Source organism: Filicampus tigris, chromosome 6 (assembly GCF_054856515.1).
Source record: "Filicampus tigris isolate MCC_2025a chromosome 6, RoL_Ftig_1.0, whole genome shotgun sequence".
In the NCBI taxonomy this organism is placed as follows: Eukaryota; Metazoa; Chordata; class Actinopteri; order Syngnathiformes; family Syngnathidae; genus Filicampus; species Filicampus tigris.
The window spans coordinates 2,663,601-2,685,786 of record NC_141222.1 but is presented as its reverse complement, the minus strand read 5'-3'; the positions used below and the strand labels follow the sequence as shown (position 1 = coordinate 2,685,786).

The 22,186-nt window shown below is 38.5% G+C and overlaps 1 protein-coding gene and 1 long non-coding RNA gene across 11 annotated transcripts in view; one reads left to right on the top strand and one right to left on the bottom strand.

Annotated features, from left to right (window-relative positions):
• LOC147145458 (uncharacterized) overlaps window positions 1-2,473 on the bottom strand; it is a 44,270-nt gene extending 41,797 nt beyond the window's left edge. For all 10 annotated transcript variants that reach the window (XR_015087154.1, XR_015087158.1, XR_015087157.1 and 7 more), the window contains exon 1: window positions 2,093-2,473. Coding sequence is in view for 2 of the 10 variants with exons in the window: in XM_086033651.1 (XP_085889777.1) it covers window positions 2,093-2,164 (72 nt within the window). In the remaining 8 variants the exon portion in view is untranslated. The remainder of the gene's footprint in view (window positions 1-2,092) is intronic.
• Window positions 1-19,872, top strand: part of LOC147145457 (uncharacterized) — a 35,959-nt gene extending 16,087 nt beyond the window's left edge. The window contains exon 4 of the long non-coding RNA XR_015087159.1: window positions 19,735-19,872. This is a non-coding gene — a long non-coding RNA (uncharacterized LOC147145457). The remainder of the gene's footprint in view (window positions 1-19,734) is intronic.
• The last annotated feature ends 2,314 nt before the right edge of the window (window positions 19,873-22,186 follow it).

The following is a 22,186-nucleotide window of genomic DNA, read 5'->3' as shown; positions in this document are numbered from 1 at the left end:
CAAAACTCCGGCCGTAGTAGGGATTTGCGGTCATATCCGAATATCTCCTGATCCACGTTTTTGTCTGGACGCGTATAGCCGGAGATTTACGTCGTCACCGTGCAACAACAATGCTTTGACGTCACTTGCGCGACTTGTGTTTTCATTAGAGTCAAAATGGACTCTCGCGGTGCTGCGTTGGTTATAGCCATTCTCGATGCGCTTTTTGCTTACTTATTTGTCCGCAACCAACCACTGCTTCTCGGTGAAAGGTTTAAAAGCAATTCTGACCTTTTGTCGGTTCTCCCGAACGAGTTTAGCGCCATGTTTTTGGTTTCGTAGAAGTGATATCAAAGGACAGAGGTTTGTCCGAATGGACAGTATTTGGCTAACTACTGCCGCCTAGAGGCTTTGAAAACGCACTTCTGCAGTTACGTGTGGATGCATTTTTTAAATGTGTATTCCAACGCAGGAAGGGGGGGGGTATACGGTTGTTAAAAATCCCCGGCTACGTGTAGACAAGGCCTGAGTATCCGCCTGAGTGAGTGACTCAGGCACATTTGTGTCCCCTCCCTGGCAGAGAGGGCGACGGGAGAGTGAGAGCGGCCAGAACCTAAAGCAATGGCAGAGCCAAACAAGAAGCAGAGCGCGGTGTGGACTTTTTTTTTACAACAACAGAAAAGGACAGTGCGATTTGTGCTCTGCTATTGTGGTAAGGCCACAAATTTACACAAACATATGAAAACAGCTCACCCTACAGAGAGCAACGAGCTGCAAGCAAAGTTGAGGGAGGAGGATGGAGGGGGAGATCCCCAAACCAGAACATCCCCGCGAACACAGAGACAACGTACTCTGGTAGAGGCTTTTCAGCCAAAACAAATCAACAATAGTTGTTGTAGCAGAAGTATTTTGTTTTTTCTACTGTTAAAGGTTTTTACATTGTATTGTTTACATTATTTGAACTACTGACTTTATTTTCAAAACATTTTGCAATGAGATGTATTTTAGTTGTCATGTTGACATTATTTGTAGTTTCTTTACATTGCTGCTTTTTTTTAGTATTTTGTTTTTTATACCGTTAAAAGTTTGGATTGTAGTTATTTAATAAAAACTAAAACATTTTATATATATATATATATATATATATATATATATACATATATATATATATATATATATATATATATATATATATATATATATATATATATATATATACATATATATATATATATATATATATATATATATATATATATATATATATATATAAAACATAATATACAAACTCAAGGGGATCATAACATTTCCTAGGAAAAAGTATCGGTATCATATCGGTATCGGCCGATACTACCCTGTATTTACTTGGTATCGGATCGATACCAAAATTCCCAGTATCGCCCACCCCTAGTACGCAGTGACCGAGGTGCCGAAAAAGGTAGAGAGTGTAATGGCTTGGGTATAGGTTCATAATTACGTGACTTGGAAAAGGCTGAATTATGGGAGGAACCAGAATCTCTACTTGGGCGCCCAAGTTTGCCACTCCGCGGGGGTCCCGTGTAATTGGCCAACCGGGCACCCAAAGAAGGGTCTGAAGGGAAGGGTTCAGCGGTGGACACTAAGGGTGCAGGTTCGGAGTGACGCGACTTGGAAGAAGCGGTCTTTTGGGAAGAACCAGAACCTCTACTCAGGCGCCTAGGGTGGCCACCCCACGGGGTCCCGTGTAAATGGCCAACCCAGGGTCTGATGGGAAGGGTTCTGGAGTGGACACTGAGGGATCATCATCAGAAATACAAGGCAAAAAGTGATATGGGCTTGAATTATGAATGGGTAAATGACCGGGAAAACAAAATCAGTGTCAAAATCTGAATTGGAAACTAAGAGATCATCATCGGAAAAATGTGACAAAAACTGACAAGGGCTTGAAAACCCACGAAGCACAAAATCAATGTCAGAATCAGAAAGGATATTAACCAAATCATGGCCATCTTCATAGTCAGATAAATCTGATTCTAAAAACAAAACATCGGTTGTTAAACTAGAAGGGGAATGTGCAAAACTAGGACAAGTAGATGGCAAAGATGACAGATGTGGAAGAAAAGACTGAACTTACACGAAGGGTGTGGGCGGCAGGCTGAGGGAAGTTGGAGGCGGACCGGGACTTGCGACGGCCTGAGTGACCCATTGTGGAGGAGCGACACGAGAGGTTCCCAGTGAAAAGGCAAAGCAGCAGCCGGTGAGACAATCACTCCCTGATTGGAGGTGGAAGGATGGTTAGGAGCAGGTGGTGACGTCTTCGGCTTGAGGGATTGTGTCTGCTGGGTCCATGAGTCAGTACGTTCTGTCACGTGAGGAGCAGGATTTGGACCCATACACAGACATGACACGTAAGTTGTAGAATAAAAAGTCTATCAATGAAAATACAAAGTACAACAGAGAGCTGGATTGGAAGAGAGTTTGCATCCTCACTCGAAGAAAGTTCGGCATACTGACGTGTCACTGTGTAACTCAAACTTTGAAACTGTAAGACTTCAGGCCTATATGGCATCATAAAAGGTACAATGCATAAAAGGACCATAGCAACTGCGAAGAATGGACTAATGACAGACTAAATAAAGGGGCTTCCGACTATGCTTAGTCCATCTATTTTAAATTTAGATTAAATTCCACATAGACGGAATGCCCAGCTCTGATAGCTTGTACAGTATATATTTTTAATAAGCTAACATTGTGTAGCCCTGGTATAATTGTTGTAATTAGGAAATAAAAACAGGAAAAAAAAATGTAAAAAGTTGGTTTAGTTACAGCAGAGGTGCCCATTTCGTCAATCGTGAGCTAGCTGTTGATCGTGAAGGAGTGTTGATAAATCTCATGGCATTAACTCAATCATTGGCAGCCGTCCCAGTTTTATGCTGTTGATATAATATACTGTTCCAGCCTGTCAGCGGCAGTGAAGGAGTTTGCTGTCAATCATCCATCGTGAAATTTGCCGACTGACCTACAAGGCAGCCTGTCATACACCTGTCGCATGCCTCACGGCGCATGTGCTTACAAGGGCGCTATATGGCAAAACTAGCTAATTAGCTAATTAGTTTCCATTTTTTTCCGTCTACTACTACTACTTAATCATCTGCTTAATAATAAAGTGTCGAAACGAAATGAGGACCAAGTAAGCAAAGTATTTCCAAACAGAGTGAGAGGAGGATTTTTTAATTTTTTGTTTTTTTTCTTGCGGTGGGCTCATTGGCTGGGTGGTCGGGAGAAAGTGAATGCTGCACTCAGGCATTTACTCGCAGTTTACCCGGCAATGGAGAATGATCCACTGAACAGAGGAGCTGTCGGCCTGAACACTTGATAAAATAAAAATATTTTTTTTTAAATAATTTATTTTTTAGACAACCCTGGTTGGTGTACAAGCATTTAGTGTGTGGGCACGGCTCCCTTTAACCCGCCCGTGACGACGTGTGTACCGCTGGCGCACCTGACAATGTGCAGGTGGTGCAGGCATAAAGATTCTGAGTTCCCCGGACGTATGTGTTGGATGTCATTGTGTTTCATTTATAAATATATGACAACAGCATACATCGAACCCTATGAATCAGTGGAGAATTCATTGAACCGTCTCATGTCATCTTCCACACCGCTTATCCTGTGCAGGGTCACGGGGAGGTGCTGGAGTCTATCCCAGATGACAATGGGGGAAAGGCGGACTACACCCTGAACTGGTCGGCAGCCAGTCGCAGGGCACACACAGACACTGTCACTGAGTGGGAACCGATCCCATGCTGCCCGCACACATCTCAGGCGTGTGTACTACTGCACTATCAGCGACCAGTCATTGAACTATTATTATTATTATTATTATTATTATTATTATTATTATTATTATTTTTAACACATTCATTGCAGGCCGTTTTCCAAGCAGCCAAGTCCATATTGCCAACCATTTCAGAGGAAATTGACTGATCTTTCAAGGTCCCAGAATATTGTGTTCTAAACTCAAAAGAAAGATTTGACTTTATTCTTTCATCAGAAATGTTTTTCTTCTATATTTCTCAGTCTGTTTGTTTTTTTATAATAAGCAGTAAAACAGAGCTAAGTTTCACCAATATTTCCAATGTTTCTGACTAGAAAACAGCAACAAAATGAAATTGTGGAACAATACCTTTCAAGCAGAACTTTGATGCTAATATTTTTTGCTTTTGGGACATGTCAAACATCCAAACAATGCTTTGATTCTTTACAACAATAAACTTAACACTAAGAACGGTGTTTTGATGGTGAATTTTTTTTTAAGTATAACTATTTACAAATGTATAATTTGAACCAAACTTTGAAGTATATAAAAGTATGTACATGCATGTCAACGTGTGTACGTGCATGTGGGTATTTGTTCGCCCCAAATATAACTATTTACAATTTTTACATGAGAAAAAAATGTATTTACTTTGATCTATATATGCTATATATGTGTGTGTGTGTGGGGGGGGGGGGGGGGGGGCATGGGGGTGCGTGTGTGTGTGTGTGTGTCTCATCCACAATATGTTGGAGTATATCATCTGTATGAAAGAGCTCCCAAAATTCAACAGGACGGTCATAGTCCAAATCTGTAGCGAAGCTCTGGATTCCAGGGCTTGCTTTGAAGGGGATCTTCTTTGGCTTCCGGTCGGCTTCATGCCAGCCAAGACTTATCCCCACCTCTGCTCAATGCACAAGCTTTGAATCAGTGTTGCCAACTCCTCAGTAAGGAAAGTAGCTATTGGCTGTCCTAAAAGTTACTAGAAGCCGCTAAATGATGCCATCACCCAATTTGCATAATTGTACTTTTGACTGTACAGTTTAGACTGAGCCATGTTAACCTAGAGAGCTAACATTAGAGGTTCAGCTTTTGTCATGGAGAAATGCAAACACACCGAACTGTCTGGATGAGGTGAGATGAGTATTTAAATGCAGATATTTATTTAGACAAAAAAAAAAAAAATCACATTAATCACAGAATTGGAACAGTGCGCGTGATGTCAATCGATCAATTTATGCCTCTGCGTCAGTGAGCATGGCGGCACGGGTTATTGCTTTAGCAATTTTGCTGTTTAAAATTATGTTAAACTTCAGTCAAGTAGTAGTAAAGTAAAACTTGGGCTCGGTCTTCCAATCGATGGGAGCTACGGCATCATTATTTGGACTATTTGCGGCTCCTGCACAATATGCGGCACATGCACAGAAGGTTGCTAAGTACGGCAACTAAACTAGGACAAAATACGTAGCTAAACGGTAGACGGGTAAACAGTGACTTTAGAACATCGATGGATATTACACACATACAAACGCTAAACTTTGTAATAGTTTGATATTAGGGATGTCACAATATCGTCAATATCGTGATATTGCGATATTAAAATTGCCACAATATATCGTCATCGTCATGTCACGATATTCCATTTGTGCAGTTCCAGCACCCCAGTTCCAGTGCAGTTTAATTTGATGCAACCTATGTTTAAGAATCGTGACCTCTGGTGTTTAGTTTATTAGTGCAGTTTCATTTGATGCAACCTATGTTTAAGACCAGGGGTGGGGAATTCCAGTCCTCGAGGGTCGGTGTCCTGCCCGTTTTCCATCTCTCCCTGCTGCAACACACCTGGTTTTATATGATCATATAATCAGCAAGTTCTGCAGGAGCTGGATAACGATCCTGATCATTGAATCAGGTAGGTTGCAGCAGGGTGACATAGAAAACATGCAGGATACTGGGCCTCAGGGACTGGAATTGCCCACCCCTGTTTAAGACCCACGCTAATCGCCAATAGGAGTACATGACTGGCCAAGACTATTTCTTTGTGAATGCTGTTATTACGTACAAAATGAGAATTTTGTGATGTCCTTTTGTTACATTACCTTTTTTTATATAATATCGTGACCTTTTATACATTATCGTGAGCTTTTTATATACTGCCAACCTCCCCACAATTTCGTGATAATTATTGTATTATGAGGTTCATATCATGATATTATCGTATCGTGACATTTGGATATCATGACATCCATCGCTAATCAAGAGACATTTCGGCACAGGTACAGGAATTCCTCAGAATGTCGTAAATCCGCAATGAATTGTGGCTTCGGCTGAGGGGCCATGAATGCGGCCTCAGCCGAAATGCAGAACAAGGACGCAAAGGGGGGCGGTGCGACAGAGCACTTCACAGAATTGGGACACCCTACACACTTGTACACTCCGCGGGAACGTGCAAGTGAGCGGCACAAGGGTGCAAGTGTGGGTATTGGGATGGGGTCTTGGCAGCACAGACAAGCAAGCTGCCGGCTGGGATTTGCCTGACCCACCAGGCACCAGCACACACAGCACATGAGTAGAAAGAGAGCAGCTCGGTAGACTTGCTCACAAAAACCTGCGACTGAAACATTTTTTATGCACAGGGTGGCTTCTAAACGATTTGGGAATTGTTTGCACTTAATGTTTTTTCCCCCACACTCTAAAAACAGTTGGGTTAAAAATAACACAATTATGGGTCAAAAAAGGACTGATCCACTACTTGGGTCAATTTGACCCAACCTTCTGGGTTGTTTTCTGTAAAATCAACCACAAAAATGGGTAGTTTTGTACAAAACAACCCCCAAAACTTGGCTGATTTGTACAAAACAATGCAAGAAGGTGGGTCAAATTGACCTAATTTGTGGATTGGTCCATTTTTTTACCCAAAATTGAGTTATTTTTAACCCAACAGTTTTTAGAGTGATGTGCAATGACAGAGAGACAGGTTTCTGTATTGGACTCCCCGAACACACGATGTAGAATTGTAGAAAGAATTTCCTATCCTTAACGTTTTATAATTGTTGTGAAGTCATAATCTCAAAACGTTTTTTTTCAAGCAAAAATAAAATGTAGAAATGTTCAATGAAGGAATACATTTTATGACATATAAGTGTTTCTGAACAACACTTGGAAAAAAAATTATTCCTCATCAATTTGTGCAATTTGTTTACTTAAGAAAGACATTCAAGACACTGACAATGTGTGGGTGGGAAAAGTAAAATTTACCAATTAACTTTGTCCTAATTCTGTTCTGGCTTTCAACAGTTAAATAATACAAAGGCAAATGTCACAAAAACACTTAAAGGTTGTGAAAATTAACTGAGAATTGGCAAGTCGATGATGTATCTACCTTAATTAATTGAAATGATCTGTATCAGAATCAATATCAGCGATACCAGCCTTGAATATACTCGATCCTGAATCTATACCAAAATAGTCAGTATCGCATACCATTACTAAATTCAGGATAAAACAATATTGACAAGAACAGAATAAGAAGGAAACTTATCCCAAAGCAATCACATGCAGCTTGGATCTTGGGTAGATAGTTTTCTAGTGATTTAATAAATGTGCGCTCAAATTTCTTACCCAATGGTTCATTACAGAGCCACAGCTACTTTGTGTGCATGTTATACTTACTTTGAAGCCGCAAATTAGTATTTCATGCACCCGATTTTTACTTTTTCTGGGGCACTGTAGGATTCAGCGTGACTTCATGCAGATGTTCCTGGTCAACACGCAGGATACAGTATCTTGACGGAATGAATTGACGTGGATGAGTTATCCTGCAGCACTGCGTAAATACACAATCCAAAACTCAAGCAATCCATAGCTGACAAAACGTCCAATTAATAAATAAAGTATATTATTCCCTTTGATTTTCACCTCAGCCACTCCCCCTAGTGTTTAACAATAAGTGAATGTATTCAAAGTTTTTTTGTCAGATTTATGGAAAGTGTTGACTCATATGATCACCAATGTAACTGCTTTTTGACCAAATACTAGGTCATCAGATCTAGTATTATTTTTTCATAGTCTGTTAATCAGATCATCATTGAAATTGAAGTGTAGGGTTGGATGTTTATGGTCATCAATAGCAACAACTAAAGGTGGAGTTTTCCGTTTTCTACCTGCTAGCAGAATTTGAATGTAACCCCACTTTACTCCTCCCTCCTAACATACACAAGACATGCATTGTGTGAACGTGCATAGTAAACAAGTGTATCTTGGCCATGGCTGCCACATTTATGTGAGGTGACGCAGCATATACGCGGAGGCAGCTGCAGAACAAATGATTGAAAACACACCTCGGTCACGTCTTCTGATATTCTTGTCAAGGTGCAGCGTGTTTTAAAATAATACCTAAAAATAAAATTTGCGGCATAAGATGGGGCCAGAAAAGGATGATTTTTCCAAAGATCATTTGAACAATATTCCACGGTCAGGTCATACAGACAGTTTTAACATAGATGACAAAAAGTGTTTTTTGTCTGTTTGTTTTATAACTCCACATTTTACCTTTGTTAATTGACTCTCATATTGTATTGTACTGTACCCTGTGATGTGTCCTATGATGATATTCCTTGATTTGCGTGATGTGCCAGCAGGTCAGAAGAAATGCCCTCCAGAAAAATAAATTGTGGTTCTGCCTTAGTTTTTCTACAGTGGTTAATTATTCTGTGTAATACAATACAATACAATACAATAAATGGCAAACATCCTCAGGAATTTACAAATTTAAAAGTCTCAGATTAACAGTTAGTAAAGGGGAAATCTAGTGATTTTGTAAGTCGACATGAGACAGGGACACCAGCAAGTAAGCAAGTAAATTAGAAAGAAACTGTAATTGGAAGATTTACTATTTTATGCGTAGAACTAACATTTCCATATGGAAGATATTATACTTTCAGTTGCTTATCAGTACATGATGATCCACTTACTTGCCTTCAATGCCAATCAAATAAATAAAAACACGTAATTATTACACTTCTACTCTGCTTCTCCTCGGATGTATTTCAAACAAAAACCTGTTTTAGCTTCAGATGTTTAGGTACAGTGTTTGCATTTAGCCAGAGTTTCAGGGGAATTAATTATAATTTAGTAGAATTGTCCTGAAACCGAATTGCATCATTGCGCATGTCAAAATTTTGCTGACATGATTTTGGCAAAATATAAACATTTAATAGTTTCACCATAAGTATGTTCCAGAAATATTTACACACGCAGATGTGCCGCTCCTTCTGCAGCAAATGCAGGCCATCCCTCAGTTTAGTTCTACTCTTACGCTTACTCTCATTTTTTTCTCTGAACTAATGTTTATTCTGTCATTCCAATTAAAATGCATTTCTGCTTTTCCTGATTCTATTCCTGCTTCCACACATGCTACCTCCAAACCTCATCTGCAGCCCACAGCTCTCCCCAGGGTGCCATAGTAACTCAGTGGGTGGGAAGCGTCACCCCGTTTTTTTCTGCAGCCACACTCTAACTTCTAACTATTTCTCTTCCAATCACATCCTGCCTTCACGAATCATCCAATACCAGCATCCTCAGCACCTGCAGGTCACTCCCAGCTCACAGCCAATAGAAGTCAACCATTTCTACATCATAGCAGGGGGTTTAAAGCTGCTCAGTAACAATGAAGAAGAAAAGGGATCGTAGTAAAATTGGTGACCTAGTTTTTATCCCTTTTCTCCACACTTAGTACCCCCACTCTTTCACTGAGAAATCCTCTCTCATCTATAAAGATCTTCGAGAAACACTGGCATTCCTCTGAAATCCTCTGTCAGAGTGCGGCAAGGGGACGGTGTGAATCGAAATGGTTTTATTATGGTATTGCATACTTTATCATGTTTCTCAGGCATATTTTTAACAACATTTTTAGTAGACTTTTGAAGGCCCAATGTAACAACTTAGTTATGTATGATGAAGTCCACAAGTCATTTCTCTGATGGTAATGATGGTTGAGGAGCCGCAACGGTGACTGCAGCGGGGGCGGTTGCCCCTGCCAAAATTATTGGCAACGTAATTACAATTTCACACTTTCAGTGAGCGTCTTGATAGTTAGTGTCAGTTGCCTCACCCCACTACCCTCTTCACTTGGCTCTGTGTCTGTTATGTCATTCATACTGCTAGTTGTGTGCATTTAAAAATGTTATTTGTCCTTTGCAACAGTAAAACCCCATTATCAGTGCTTTGGAATTTAATTTCTTTATAGAATGGATTTATTATGGAAAACTGACTTTTTAATTGTTTGGATACAAATCGTTGGATCTTGGGAGCGCCTGCATGTGTGTGAAAGTGTGAAATTACACAACCAAGTAAATCTTTTGTGAGCCACTCCAAATTTAGCTTAATTGTGATGCCACATAAAATACAATAATATAACAATGACAATAATAGATAAAAGAACCTTAAGGTATACTTGAGACATCCCATTACAATTCAAATGCACGATGTACAAATTTGTTTTACTCACTTTGCCATTATCGTTAGTTTGCGTTAATAATTATTAATTCATTTAAAAAATGGACAATTATTTTAACTTAGTTCAACTACATTCTTAAAATTAAAAATAACAGACGAATAGACAAAAAGATAAATAATGACAAAAATAACAATAACAATGTATGATCTTTAGGAATTATGTCATAAAATGTTGTTTTTTTTTCAATTGAATTTGCCATTAATGTTAAAAAATTATAAAGCAAAAAAGAACAGCTGATTATATGTGATTTTGACTTTCACTCTATGGCCTGCAAATGGCTTTTTATGTGGACATTCTGTACAGCAAAAATATATTTAAAAAAAGATTTAGCCTTACAATAACAGCTTCAGACATGGCCTTCCAATGAAGATGACATCCCAGTTTTGCCATAAATTTGGCTAATTTACAAGGGGCCAGGGACTCTGTAACGGACAAAAAAAAGTGATGATGATTCCAATGGCCCATGACTGATAGGGTCCCTACACAATATTATTCTTAATATGTCGCACTGAATTGGTGGGGCCTAAATTGATATTTCTTTTCACAGGCTGCAAATCCCATGACTTGGCTTTTATATATATATATATATATATATATATGAGCCATTCTACCGAATTGGTTGAAATTGCAGTCCGACAATGAAAATCAAATTTTAAAAAACAATGAAGTGTTCAGACCTTGCATATTGAGTAATATCTTGTTATGATCTATTTTACCACAAGGCATTAATTGAGATACTATTAAACTGAATGTATAAAAAGTCATCTTTTATGTGTCACTTCCTATTGGGAGGTGGCTGTCCCAATCTCTAACTCCTAAATTTCAATTTATGAAAAACAAAAATGTAGAAGATTTTTGCCAATTTAGAAAATACTAGAACATTTTGCTTGCTTTTAAATGTATGGTGAAAGATTTACATTGATTTTGTAGATTTTTTTCAAACTGGAAGTTTTTATGTTAAAAAACCTCTCCCGACTTTTCATGTCACTATCGAAACGCAAATAGTATTTGTCTGTAGGCAGGGCTTGGTTTTAGCCACATCCCCAGAAATTTCACCAGTAAGAGACATTACCTTCATGTTCATCACTGGGCACATGGTGAGTAATTTGTTGGCAGCATTATTAAGTTATGTGCCCTCCAAAGTCTGAAAATCAGCATGTAGTTTCAAGGACCGTCACTACCGAACACCTCATTTCGGCAATAAAATGAGCACTTTTGATTTTAATGCTAAATGTACTGTTTTCTATCTCTGTACACATGCTCAAAACTATCTGTGGTAGCCACGTTGTGCCTAGCATTGTTGAGTATTGTCAACAACTATCATAAAACGTCACTACCGAAACGGTCACTGCCGAAACGTTTCGATAGTTTCGGACATAATGATTTCGGAAGTGACAATATGATGTTTATTTTTGAATAAAGTAAGTTTTAAATAATATAATACCTATGTATTATATTATTTAAAACTTACTTGTCATACATGGATCCTTCTGATTTTAAAAATATTATATTCCATATCTTATCAAAATTTGAAGGTAATAATAAACCCGAACCAGTCACTACTGAAACATACAGATAGGTTTCGATTGTGACATAATGGTTTCGGTAGTGACAATATGATGTTTATTTTTGAATAAAGTAAGTTTTAAATATTATAGTACATAGATATAGATATATATATATAGATCTTTCTGATTTTAACAATATTATATTCCATATTTTATCTTAATTTGAAGGAAAAAACAAAACCGAAACAGTAAGTTTTAAATAATATTATACATACGTACATATGTCATACATGGATCCTTCTGATTTTAACAATATTCTATTTCATATTTGATCTTAATTTGAAGGGAAAAACACCAAAATGCCAAAAAGCCTAGCAGAGACAGAGTACAGGCGAAGGGTTACAATGACCCAGTGAAATCCAAAGAATATTTAATAAAGGAAAAAGAGAAAGAAATAAGAGATGGAAGGAAGAAGGAAAGATGAAGTCTACCAATGAATTCTCCAGCAGAGAGCAAAGGAAAGTCAGAAGAGCATGTTGGAAAAGACAAGACCACATGTTTCTCAAAAAACAGAGAGAGAGGGAATATACATACAGGGAAATGTATGTTACAAAAATGTTTGTCATTCCAATTAAATTTTTATTTGGAAGGTGAAGGTTTTTCAATGATGAAGAGACCTGTGATAGACAGGTGACCGGTCCAGCGTGTACCCTGCTTATGCCCTAAGTCAGCTGCGATCAACTCCAACCCCCCGCAACCCAGAGTACAGCGCAAAGCACTAGAAAATGGAAAAAATAATGTTTCATTAGTTATAATACACGTTAAAAGTTAAAATATAGCAAAAGTAGTTAAGTGATTACAATGCTCCCCTGACACAAAGTATTACTGCAACACTGCAATATGGTCACTACTGAAATGTTGCAGTCACTACCGAAAAAACAGATGCTTTAACAAAAATAAAAAGTATTGAATAATCAACCAACAATTTTTGATAATGATTGTTTAAGGGTATGTTTGTTTTAATTATTGATGACTTTTGAAGTCAATATGATCAACTTTCTACATTTTACAATGAAAAATAGCATATAAATTTTGATTTATTTTGGAAAAAGTCATATTAAATTCTGTTAAAAATTCATTTTGATTGGTTTTGATGTCAAAACCATATATATTAATTTATAAAAATACTCTGTAAAGGGGGAATGGAAAAAAATATGAGTCGGCTCGTAGAATTATTTTTATTATTCTGTAATTGTGTGTTTCGGTAGTGACACATTTTGAGGGACAGGCAAGAAATTAGGGAAAAGCTAGAAAATACTATTTGAAGATTGACTGTACTTTTACTATATTTGTGCCCCTTAGATATGGTGCAACATGAATACAATAAAGGTTTTTCTGAAATAAAATCCAAATTTCACACATTTTCCAACTCCGAATTTGAACCAATTCAGTAGAATGGCCCATATATATATATATATATATATATATATATATATATATATATATATATATATATATATATATATTAAAATGATCCAAAATTGTACTATACTCATAACAAAAGTGTTACTATTAAGAAAACACAACAACACATTTAAATCAGGTGATTTTGGGGGAATGAGTGAACTCATTTACAGGTTTAAGTTACGTTAACTTATTTGTTTTCATCAAGATTTACTGTTATGTTTTACAATGTTATAGGATGTTTTTTCTTTATACTGGATGCAAGGTGAGATAAGAGCGTTGTGGACTCGATGTGGCACAAAAAATGTTTGATAATTCGCCTTGATCATACTTGGATTTCAAAGGAATTATTACGAATAAATCTTCATTTCAAGTCAAAAGGAAAGGAGTCAATTGAAATAAACATAAACACTAAATAAGTTGAAGAGGAGCAAGGTGAATTAATTGGAAATCAGCAATCCTGCCGAGCCAGACAGAGCATGTCTTTACGCACCTGCATTGAATTAACTATTGAGTGCAGGTTACTTGCTGTGTATTTCAAAATTTCTGATGCTGGCAGTTGCACTTAAAATGGTACTGTATTTGAAAATTAAAGGGTTCCATGGTTAAGTAACAGAATTTTAAATAATCAAAAGTGAGTAGTCTTTTTTTCTCCACATCGTTATTTCCAAATAACGATATAATTGCCAGAAAAATCTTAAACTTAATGTTTAAAAATAAAATGTTTTTCGTTGTTTTAGATCAGTTGTCACCATGTCCAAGCCACTTCCCTGACTTTGTAAAAAGCAGCTTCTGGTCATTGATGGCTTCACTATTCATCTTGCAGTTATGTGCAAGTAATCACTATTCTTGATGTAGCTGCTGGTGTAGGTTTTCTTTTCTTTTCTTTTGTGTGACAGCAGATGCTTGTTGACAAATAAAGCAGACGATGCTGACTTAAATAAATAAAAAAAAAATATATATATATATATATATATATATATATATGTATATATATATATATATACACACACACACGTCATCCATCATTCTGTTGATAGCTGCTGCTAAATATAATAGAATGCTCATCTAGTGCACAGATTTGAGTGACACAATACTGAAATAATGAGAAAATCACACAATGTAAAAAATGTACAGCAACAGAAGGTAGAGGAAACATTTGGGGTGGTTACCCATATGTTAACAACTGACCCAGTGTTACTGACCTCCTAATCTGAGGCATGTTTGGTCTCAGTATAAAATCAGTAACAAAATTAGCCTGTGCTAATAGCATTGTATATTTAGGGCGTTAAGATAATAGAGAGGAGTGGGAAATGGGAAATGACGGGCATATTGGGTCCTTTACTTGAGCCACAATGTTTGACAGGCTACTTAAAGTATATTTCAAGTTCCTCTACTGTTCTGCACAAACAGATTGTGAATACTACCACATTAAACACAACCTTATATTTTTCATTTGTTCTTGTTGTGGTTCATAAATGATTTGTCTCAGAAATATTTTTAGTAAGTCAATCTGCTTGATGGAAACCTGATTTCATGGTTAGTAGGCCTATACTCTGCTGACGAGGATTCTTTGCCATGTTCAAACTTATGTTTCATTTTCAGGTGTTAGCATAGCTGACGAGATTTAATTGTGACAACATGAGGGTTCATTTTGCAAGTAAGCTAATTAAAATAATAAACAATGAGTTTGTGTAAACACTGATGACATGGGCAGTTGCATCTGCAGTCAATTACTGCATCTATTATTTAGAATTTTCCATAGATTGTTGTTTGGTCACCATTTGAAGAAAATGACCCAGACTCATTGTAAATTTAGCTATTCTTGAGGGGATCAGTGAGCATGCATGCATGCAGAAGGAAAATTAATTAACCAAGAAGTGTGAGGTTTGTAGGGTCTTAACATCAACCTAAAAAAGAACTACATCTTTCAATTCGTGTGTGCAATTGAAACTCTTTCAATAGTTCATTTTAAAGTAAAATAATAGGTAGGCGACGGCGTCAACCTACTCAGACCCGTTGCCCGTTGCAAAACCCACCCCACCCCCTTGACGCCTGATCTCTAAAAAGTATAATTTTCATTTTATCTTATCATTGTAGAAAATGCTACTAAATCCTTAGTATGTTAACCTTTACTATGGCTACTAATTTGCATACTTTGTATGATTGTAGCAGGCTGCGATGCATCTCCCCCTGGTGGTAAGCATGCTGCCTTGCCCTAACCTAGGGTGACCAAACGTCACACCCTCTTTTGGCCGGACATATCCACATTTTAACACCCTGTAAGGCTGAGCAGGAGTTATGGGTGGGCCTGGGTGTGCACAGGACCACCCAGATTAACAGACTGCCCACCCAGTGAGATTCATGAAAAAATATATATTTTTAAATTATCATTAAACACATGCTAATTGGTCCAGTGAAAAGCAATTAAAGCCGGATTTGTTCATGAATTTATAAACCCACCTTGGACGCCACACAGCAGTGGGGGCGTGAGAACGTGGCTAATGGGTGGGCCTAGAAAAATCAAGATGTGCCTGAATATTTCTCTCATTGAGCACAATCCTCCTGTCCCAACACATCAAATAGTATATTCAATAAAATGACAAGTTGAATAATATTAAGTTCAGATATTCCTTAGACAACCACAATTATGCCATTATTAATATGCCATTATTAATCCATCCATCCATCCATTATCTGTACCGCTTCTCCTCACAAGGGTCGCGGGGCGTGCTGGAGCCTATCCCAGCTGTCTTTGGGCAGTAGGCGGGGGACACCCTGAACTGGTTGCCAGCCAATCGCAGGGCACACAGAGACAAACATCCGCACTCACAATCACACCTAGGGGCAATTTAGAGTATCCAATCAACTTACCATGCATGTTTTTGGAATGTGGGAGGAAACCGGAGTGCCCGGAGAAAACCCACGCAGGCACGGGGAGAACATGCAAACTCCACACAGGGAGGCCGGAGCCGGGATCGAACCCACGACCTCTGAACTGTGAGGCGGACGTGCTAACCAGTCGACCACCGTGCCGCCTGCCATTATTAATATTCAATAAAATAAAATTTAAAAAACACAGCAAAACACACATTTAAAAAATACTGGAAAACTGTATGAGTGTCTGCCCTGATGGAGCTACAGCCGTGGCAGCAGATATTTTTCATCCTTTGAATGAACTGAACACACGAATGCAAGCCCGGAATGAAAACTTGCTTACAAGTCCAGATAAAATGAATGGATTCAGTTCAAATTGTCATTGTTTGTATGTATGTATCTTTATTTATGGTGGATATCTTATTTTCAATTACAAAGTAACTTGCCACCTTGAGGAACTGTTTGGCGCATTCATCAGCCAAGTCCCTGATTTCTGTTTTCACGACGATCAGTGCAAAATGATTTGAAGTTCCACTCACCATCTATAAAGTATCCAATCACCCCAAAATAACCGTGGTTGTAAGTTGAGGTCCAGTGATCTGCGATTATAGCAATATATTTGTCCGAATCCCCCCCCCCCCCAAAACATCAAGCTTGCTTTTCTTTTCACCGTCATATATTTTGCTGATTTTAGTCATCACTGCAATCCTGCAAGGTGGTTTGTATGATGGGTCATTGGATTCTGTTTGCCACACCTCAATGAATCCCTTGTCTTCAACTATGTTGATCGGCCTCTGCAGTTCATTGCTATTCGTTTTGCAAGAACATTCGTCAGCTGGTCAGTTGCAGACTTGCTCACACGCGGCCTGTTCTCGAGTTTAGTTTACCAAAGAGCTTTGCAATGCCTCGCTACATTATCGTCTTTGTTGCTATCATTAGTTGTGGCTTTAGTCACGGCTGGTTGCTTTGCATTTATGTGGTAGGCTTGAACATCTTCTTTGGTAAGCAAAGTCCTTCTTACAAAGAAGGTTATCACTCTGTCTTTATCAATAGTACTGTCTGGGCATTTTTTTAATTTACCATTCATCAGACCTACAACTCTCACATGCTCACATGCTCCTCCATTTTCACATCTTCTCCCTGCTCCTGAACTTGCCCTCCCACCTACAATAGGAGCCTATCAGGTTATGACACAATGACACAATGACAGTGTCCACTTCTGGGTGTGACACTGACCTTTTTTTTTTTACACCTCCAACAACTCAAGCACCAGCCCCACGCATCAAAACGGATCTCATCATCGTACAGAAACAATTTAGAGACAAGTTAGAGATTAAAAATTATATTGACGCGATTAAAAATCATAACTCTTTAACTGTGACTGAAATTAATTGATCGTAATTAATGCAATTTGTAATCGTAATTTTGACCCCTTAATACACGTCTGTATAAATCCGTACTTCTAGCGTGCAACTTGCCCAAAGTACACAAGCAGAGGTAAACAATCATTGCGAAACTTAGAGAAGCAGCATACAAAACACTAGTGGAGCGATGAGGAACTGGTTTATTCATGTGTGAGTGATATGAATATGTGTTTTATTGACTGTAGAAAATAACACGACAGCCGTGCGTCGCCGTTGCAATCGCTTTATTCAAATGCGGGCGCACCTCTGTCCACTCACGCATGTAAACGTTTTTTTTCCCGAATGTTTGAGAAATTGGAATTTTGACCTTAACCCGAATATTGACTGCATGTAAACATAGTCTCTGTCTGCTCCCGGATGTAAACGGGTTATACCAAATGTTTCAGAAACCAAAATTTTTACCTAAACACAATATTGACCCCGTGTAAAGGTAGCCAATGTCTCCCACCTGGCCTTGGAATGACTCTAGATCCCCCTGGATGAAGATAGATGAAGTGTCTTGGGATAGGGAAGTCTGGGCTTGCCTGCTTTGGCTGTTACCCCTGTGACCACATATGAAAATGGATGGAAAAACTGAAACCATATTCATGCAAGTAGCATCTTATTAACACAATGCAATTTACTGTTTTATATAAATAAATACATAAATTAAGACACTGCTGGCGTTATCATGTGGGCCTCGACAACTTTTGCTCTTTCTCACATAGCCCCTTGGGAAAATGATTTGCCCTCTTCGGATCTAGCATGCCTTCTATTAGAGTATCTATACCGATGTACAAGGAGCACTGATTGATGACTGGTGCCACAAATACTGATAAATTTGCATTTGTCAACTCTGCCACATAGTCACTCAGTTTCTATCCAATTATTTGTCAAATATGTTGGATAATTAACCTTTTCAATGTGTGCTGATGGATGTAGATGCAAGAAATAACTTACTGTTTGTCATGATGACGATCGTGAATTATTTTATTCCTGTCATTTTGACACTTTAGACACTCATGGTTCACACTCACACCTTTTGACCATTTTTGAGGATTCACTTAACCAAAGAAACTTGGTTATGGGTTGTGAGTGGAAGCCGGGGTACCATGAAAAAACACATAAGCTCATGGAGAACATGCAAACTCCACAGAGGATGGGTTTGAACCCTCAACCTCAAAACTGTGGCAGATGTGCTTACCTCTCACCATGCCGCCTGAGCACAACATTTTGTTGGATAATACACAAAATAAAGTCGTGAGCAACTTTTCACATTTGCACCAATGACTTTCAGCTGAAGAAGTTTCATACACAGTTTTTACTTCTAAATCTAAGTCTTCTAAATCTGTGCAGTATTTATTTAGTCATTACCCTTAAGAAAATATCAGGCTTGACGTTACACCTGATACAAGGTAATCAAAAAGTGATGTGTTTTGATGCCAGCTCACTCAACTCAAGCATCAAACTGGTGTCAGCAGCTTTTAAAAACAAGCTTTTAAAATAAACTACCAGGGTATAATGCAAGTATGCAATTAATCTCCACCTGAATTACATAGTGATAATAAGATACATGTTGTTTTACAGGGCAACGGTGGTCGACTTGTTAGCACATCCGCCTCACAGTTCAGAGGTTGTGGGTTCGATCCCGGCCCCCTCCTCCCTGTGTGGAGTTTGCATGTTCGCCCGTGCCTGCGTGGGTTTTCTCCAGGTACTCCGGTTTCCTCCCACATTCCAAAAACATGCATGGTAGGTTAATTGGACGCTCTAAATTGCCCGTAGGTGTGATTGTGAGTGCAGAGGTTTGTTTGTCTCTGTGTGCCCTGCGATTGGCTAGCAACCAATTGAGGGTGTCCCCCGCCTACTGCCCGAAGACTGCTGGGATAGGCTCCAGCACTCCCCGCGACCCTTGTGAGGATAAGCGGTATAGATAATGGATGGATGGATGTTGTTTTACAATTTCAGTGATCAGCTATTGGATGCCAGCAGTTGATTACTGCAAATTTGCTTTCTGAAGCCTTGTGTTGTTTTGCCTTCTGTGAGTCCATGGGTAACACAATGGGCCTCATCCACTAACATTGTGTACACACATATTTGTGCTTAAATTGTGTGTACGCATGTTAGACAGATAAATCTGTGAATCCTCTGTATGTTCATACTTGCTTACTCTTACTCGCTGTTTGGATTCCACAGTAACTGACCGGTACAAGATCGGAGGTTGACCACATCCTCGGAGGCGCTGCTATGCAGATTTCTGCATTGACCAACTGGACATGGACCCACTTCACCGAAGTCGTCTTCCTGCAGTGCTTCATTTGATCGACTTTCACATCACTTCAGCTAAGATTGTAAAGCATCATAATATGTTTTTAAATAAATCGCAGCCTGATCATCCTGGAAGGGAGATCCCCCTTCTCAAGGTTTCTCATTTTCCCCTGAGATGTTTTTATTTGTATATAGTTTTTTCTTGCCCTCCTGGGGGTTAAAATCAGGGGATGTTGTTAATATTTGTCAACTGGTGATTGACATCATTGTTACATGTCAGTTTATTTGTTTAGCAAGCTTTACAATGATACCAACCTTTTAAAAATAGGTCAATAATTAAAATAAGAGATTTAAGATAACGTTTTGGTGCCATCTCTCACGACTTTGAACCTTTGTGCATTAACTAAGATGCGTCAAACGGATGCCCTTTAAAAGGGAAATCGGGGTGCGCGGCTTATGCAAAGTACAGCACCGTAGGCACGTGCAATCCTTTTGAATGAAATCTGATCCTTGAACATAGCATTTGTGGTGAAAAAAATGGACTGATAATTTTGCATATATGCTCAACCTGTGCACACAGTAACAACATTCCGATGCATTCACTGCAGGGGCCGGCAACCTTTTACGCGCAAACAGCCATTTCGACCCGGTTTCCGCAGAAAAGAAAACACTGAGAGCTGCTAACATTTTTTGACATGTAAAATGAAGATGTGTGTGTGTGTGTGTGTGTGTGTGTGTGTATATATATATATATGTATATATATATATATATATATATATATATATATATATATATATATATATATATATATATATATATAAAGTGCCTGAATTTAAAAATACAGTGGAAAAAAGCACTATTTCACTGAACAATGAAAATAAATAGTTGCAAAATAACTGCCTGAATATTTATTTTACCTGGTTAATTGGACTTCTGCTCCTGAACCTTTGTGCATATCCAGCATCTGCAAATCAGGGCTAGGAAGTCATTTTCATCTTTAAGCAGGACTGTAAGCTGCCGCCTTTTTAAGAAAAATCCTTTTTTTTTGGTCTATGTGTTCATATTACATATTATAAATGTGACCTCTGTGTCTTGTGTGAACATAATCGCGCCCCTCGAGTGACCCGCATAGCAGAAGAAGAGACGGTCGACATCACTCACGACGTGTTTACGGAAGAAAATATGGTGCAGCGTGTCGGTTGGGGCATTTCAACAGTGGAGCGATTCAGTCAGAGGTAGAAATACAGTATTTGGGTTAAATGATGAGGAGAGGCTTTTTCGATCTCATTTCATAGAGACGTCACGTCATAACCGCATGGCAAAAAATGAGCCAATCAAGCTGTGGCTGAATTACTACTGTCACCATAAAATGTCCACTTTATGCTTCATGTTTTAAGTGGGATTAAATTAAAGTCAAATATAAAGTTAATACTGTGACTCAAAACAACTGCAGAGTCCCTGTAGGCACTGATCTCTCCAGCCGCAGGGAGCGCATTTTGGGCTCCTGACGTCAATATCGGATGTATGCGACCTGGAGGTTCAGACTGCAGTCGCAATACGATAGGTATCCAATATAGGACCACATATGAAATTGGCCAAAAACTTTGACTTACTAAGAATGATGCATGTTTTTGAGACAAATCACATACATTTCAATCGGACACTTATAATTTATTTTCCCAAGCCACGCAGCAAGATATTGATGAAAGAGCCGCATGCGGCTCCAGAACTGCAGGTTGCCATCCCCTGATTTGCTGTGTTAGTGAATGAGGCAGCCCATTGTGAGCAAATAGGGTGTATGTATGTTTGTGTATGATCTATGAAAGGATGCGTACTGCTTTTAACTGCTGTCTTGGCTTTGTTTTCCAACATAGTGATTGGTTGGCACTAAATAGCTTTCTTAAAAGGCCTCTCAAAAGGAATACATCAACTGAGATTTTTAAATCACTGTTCTGAAAACACTCCAAAAACTAAATGATTTGTTTGGAAAAGCATTTTGATATCTGATTGGGATTTGTCAACATATTCACAGATATTTGAAAGATTTTACCAGCCATAAAGACCATCACACGCTTGCTATTTTTTTCAGCATTTGAGTGTATCGCCATACTTGTCAATTAATCTGAAAATGAATTATAGGTGCTGGTCAGAAGTTACTTTTATCGGCGCCTCACTGTCGTGCACAACGAAACCATGCACTTACCAAAAGCCCACTGGTAAAGGGGCAATCGCTCCATATCTTCCCAACTCCCACCCTAATTAGGTGATCAATTATTAACACACCCATAGGCTTCCTGAATAAGTAATGCAGTTAAGAAGTTTCAAACCCACTGCCGTGGCATTTGCTCAAATATTTGTTGTTGATATCTGTTGAAAGAA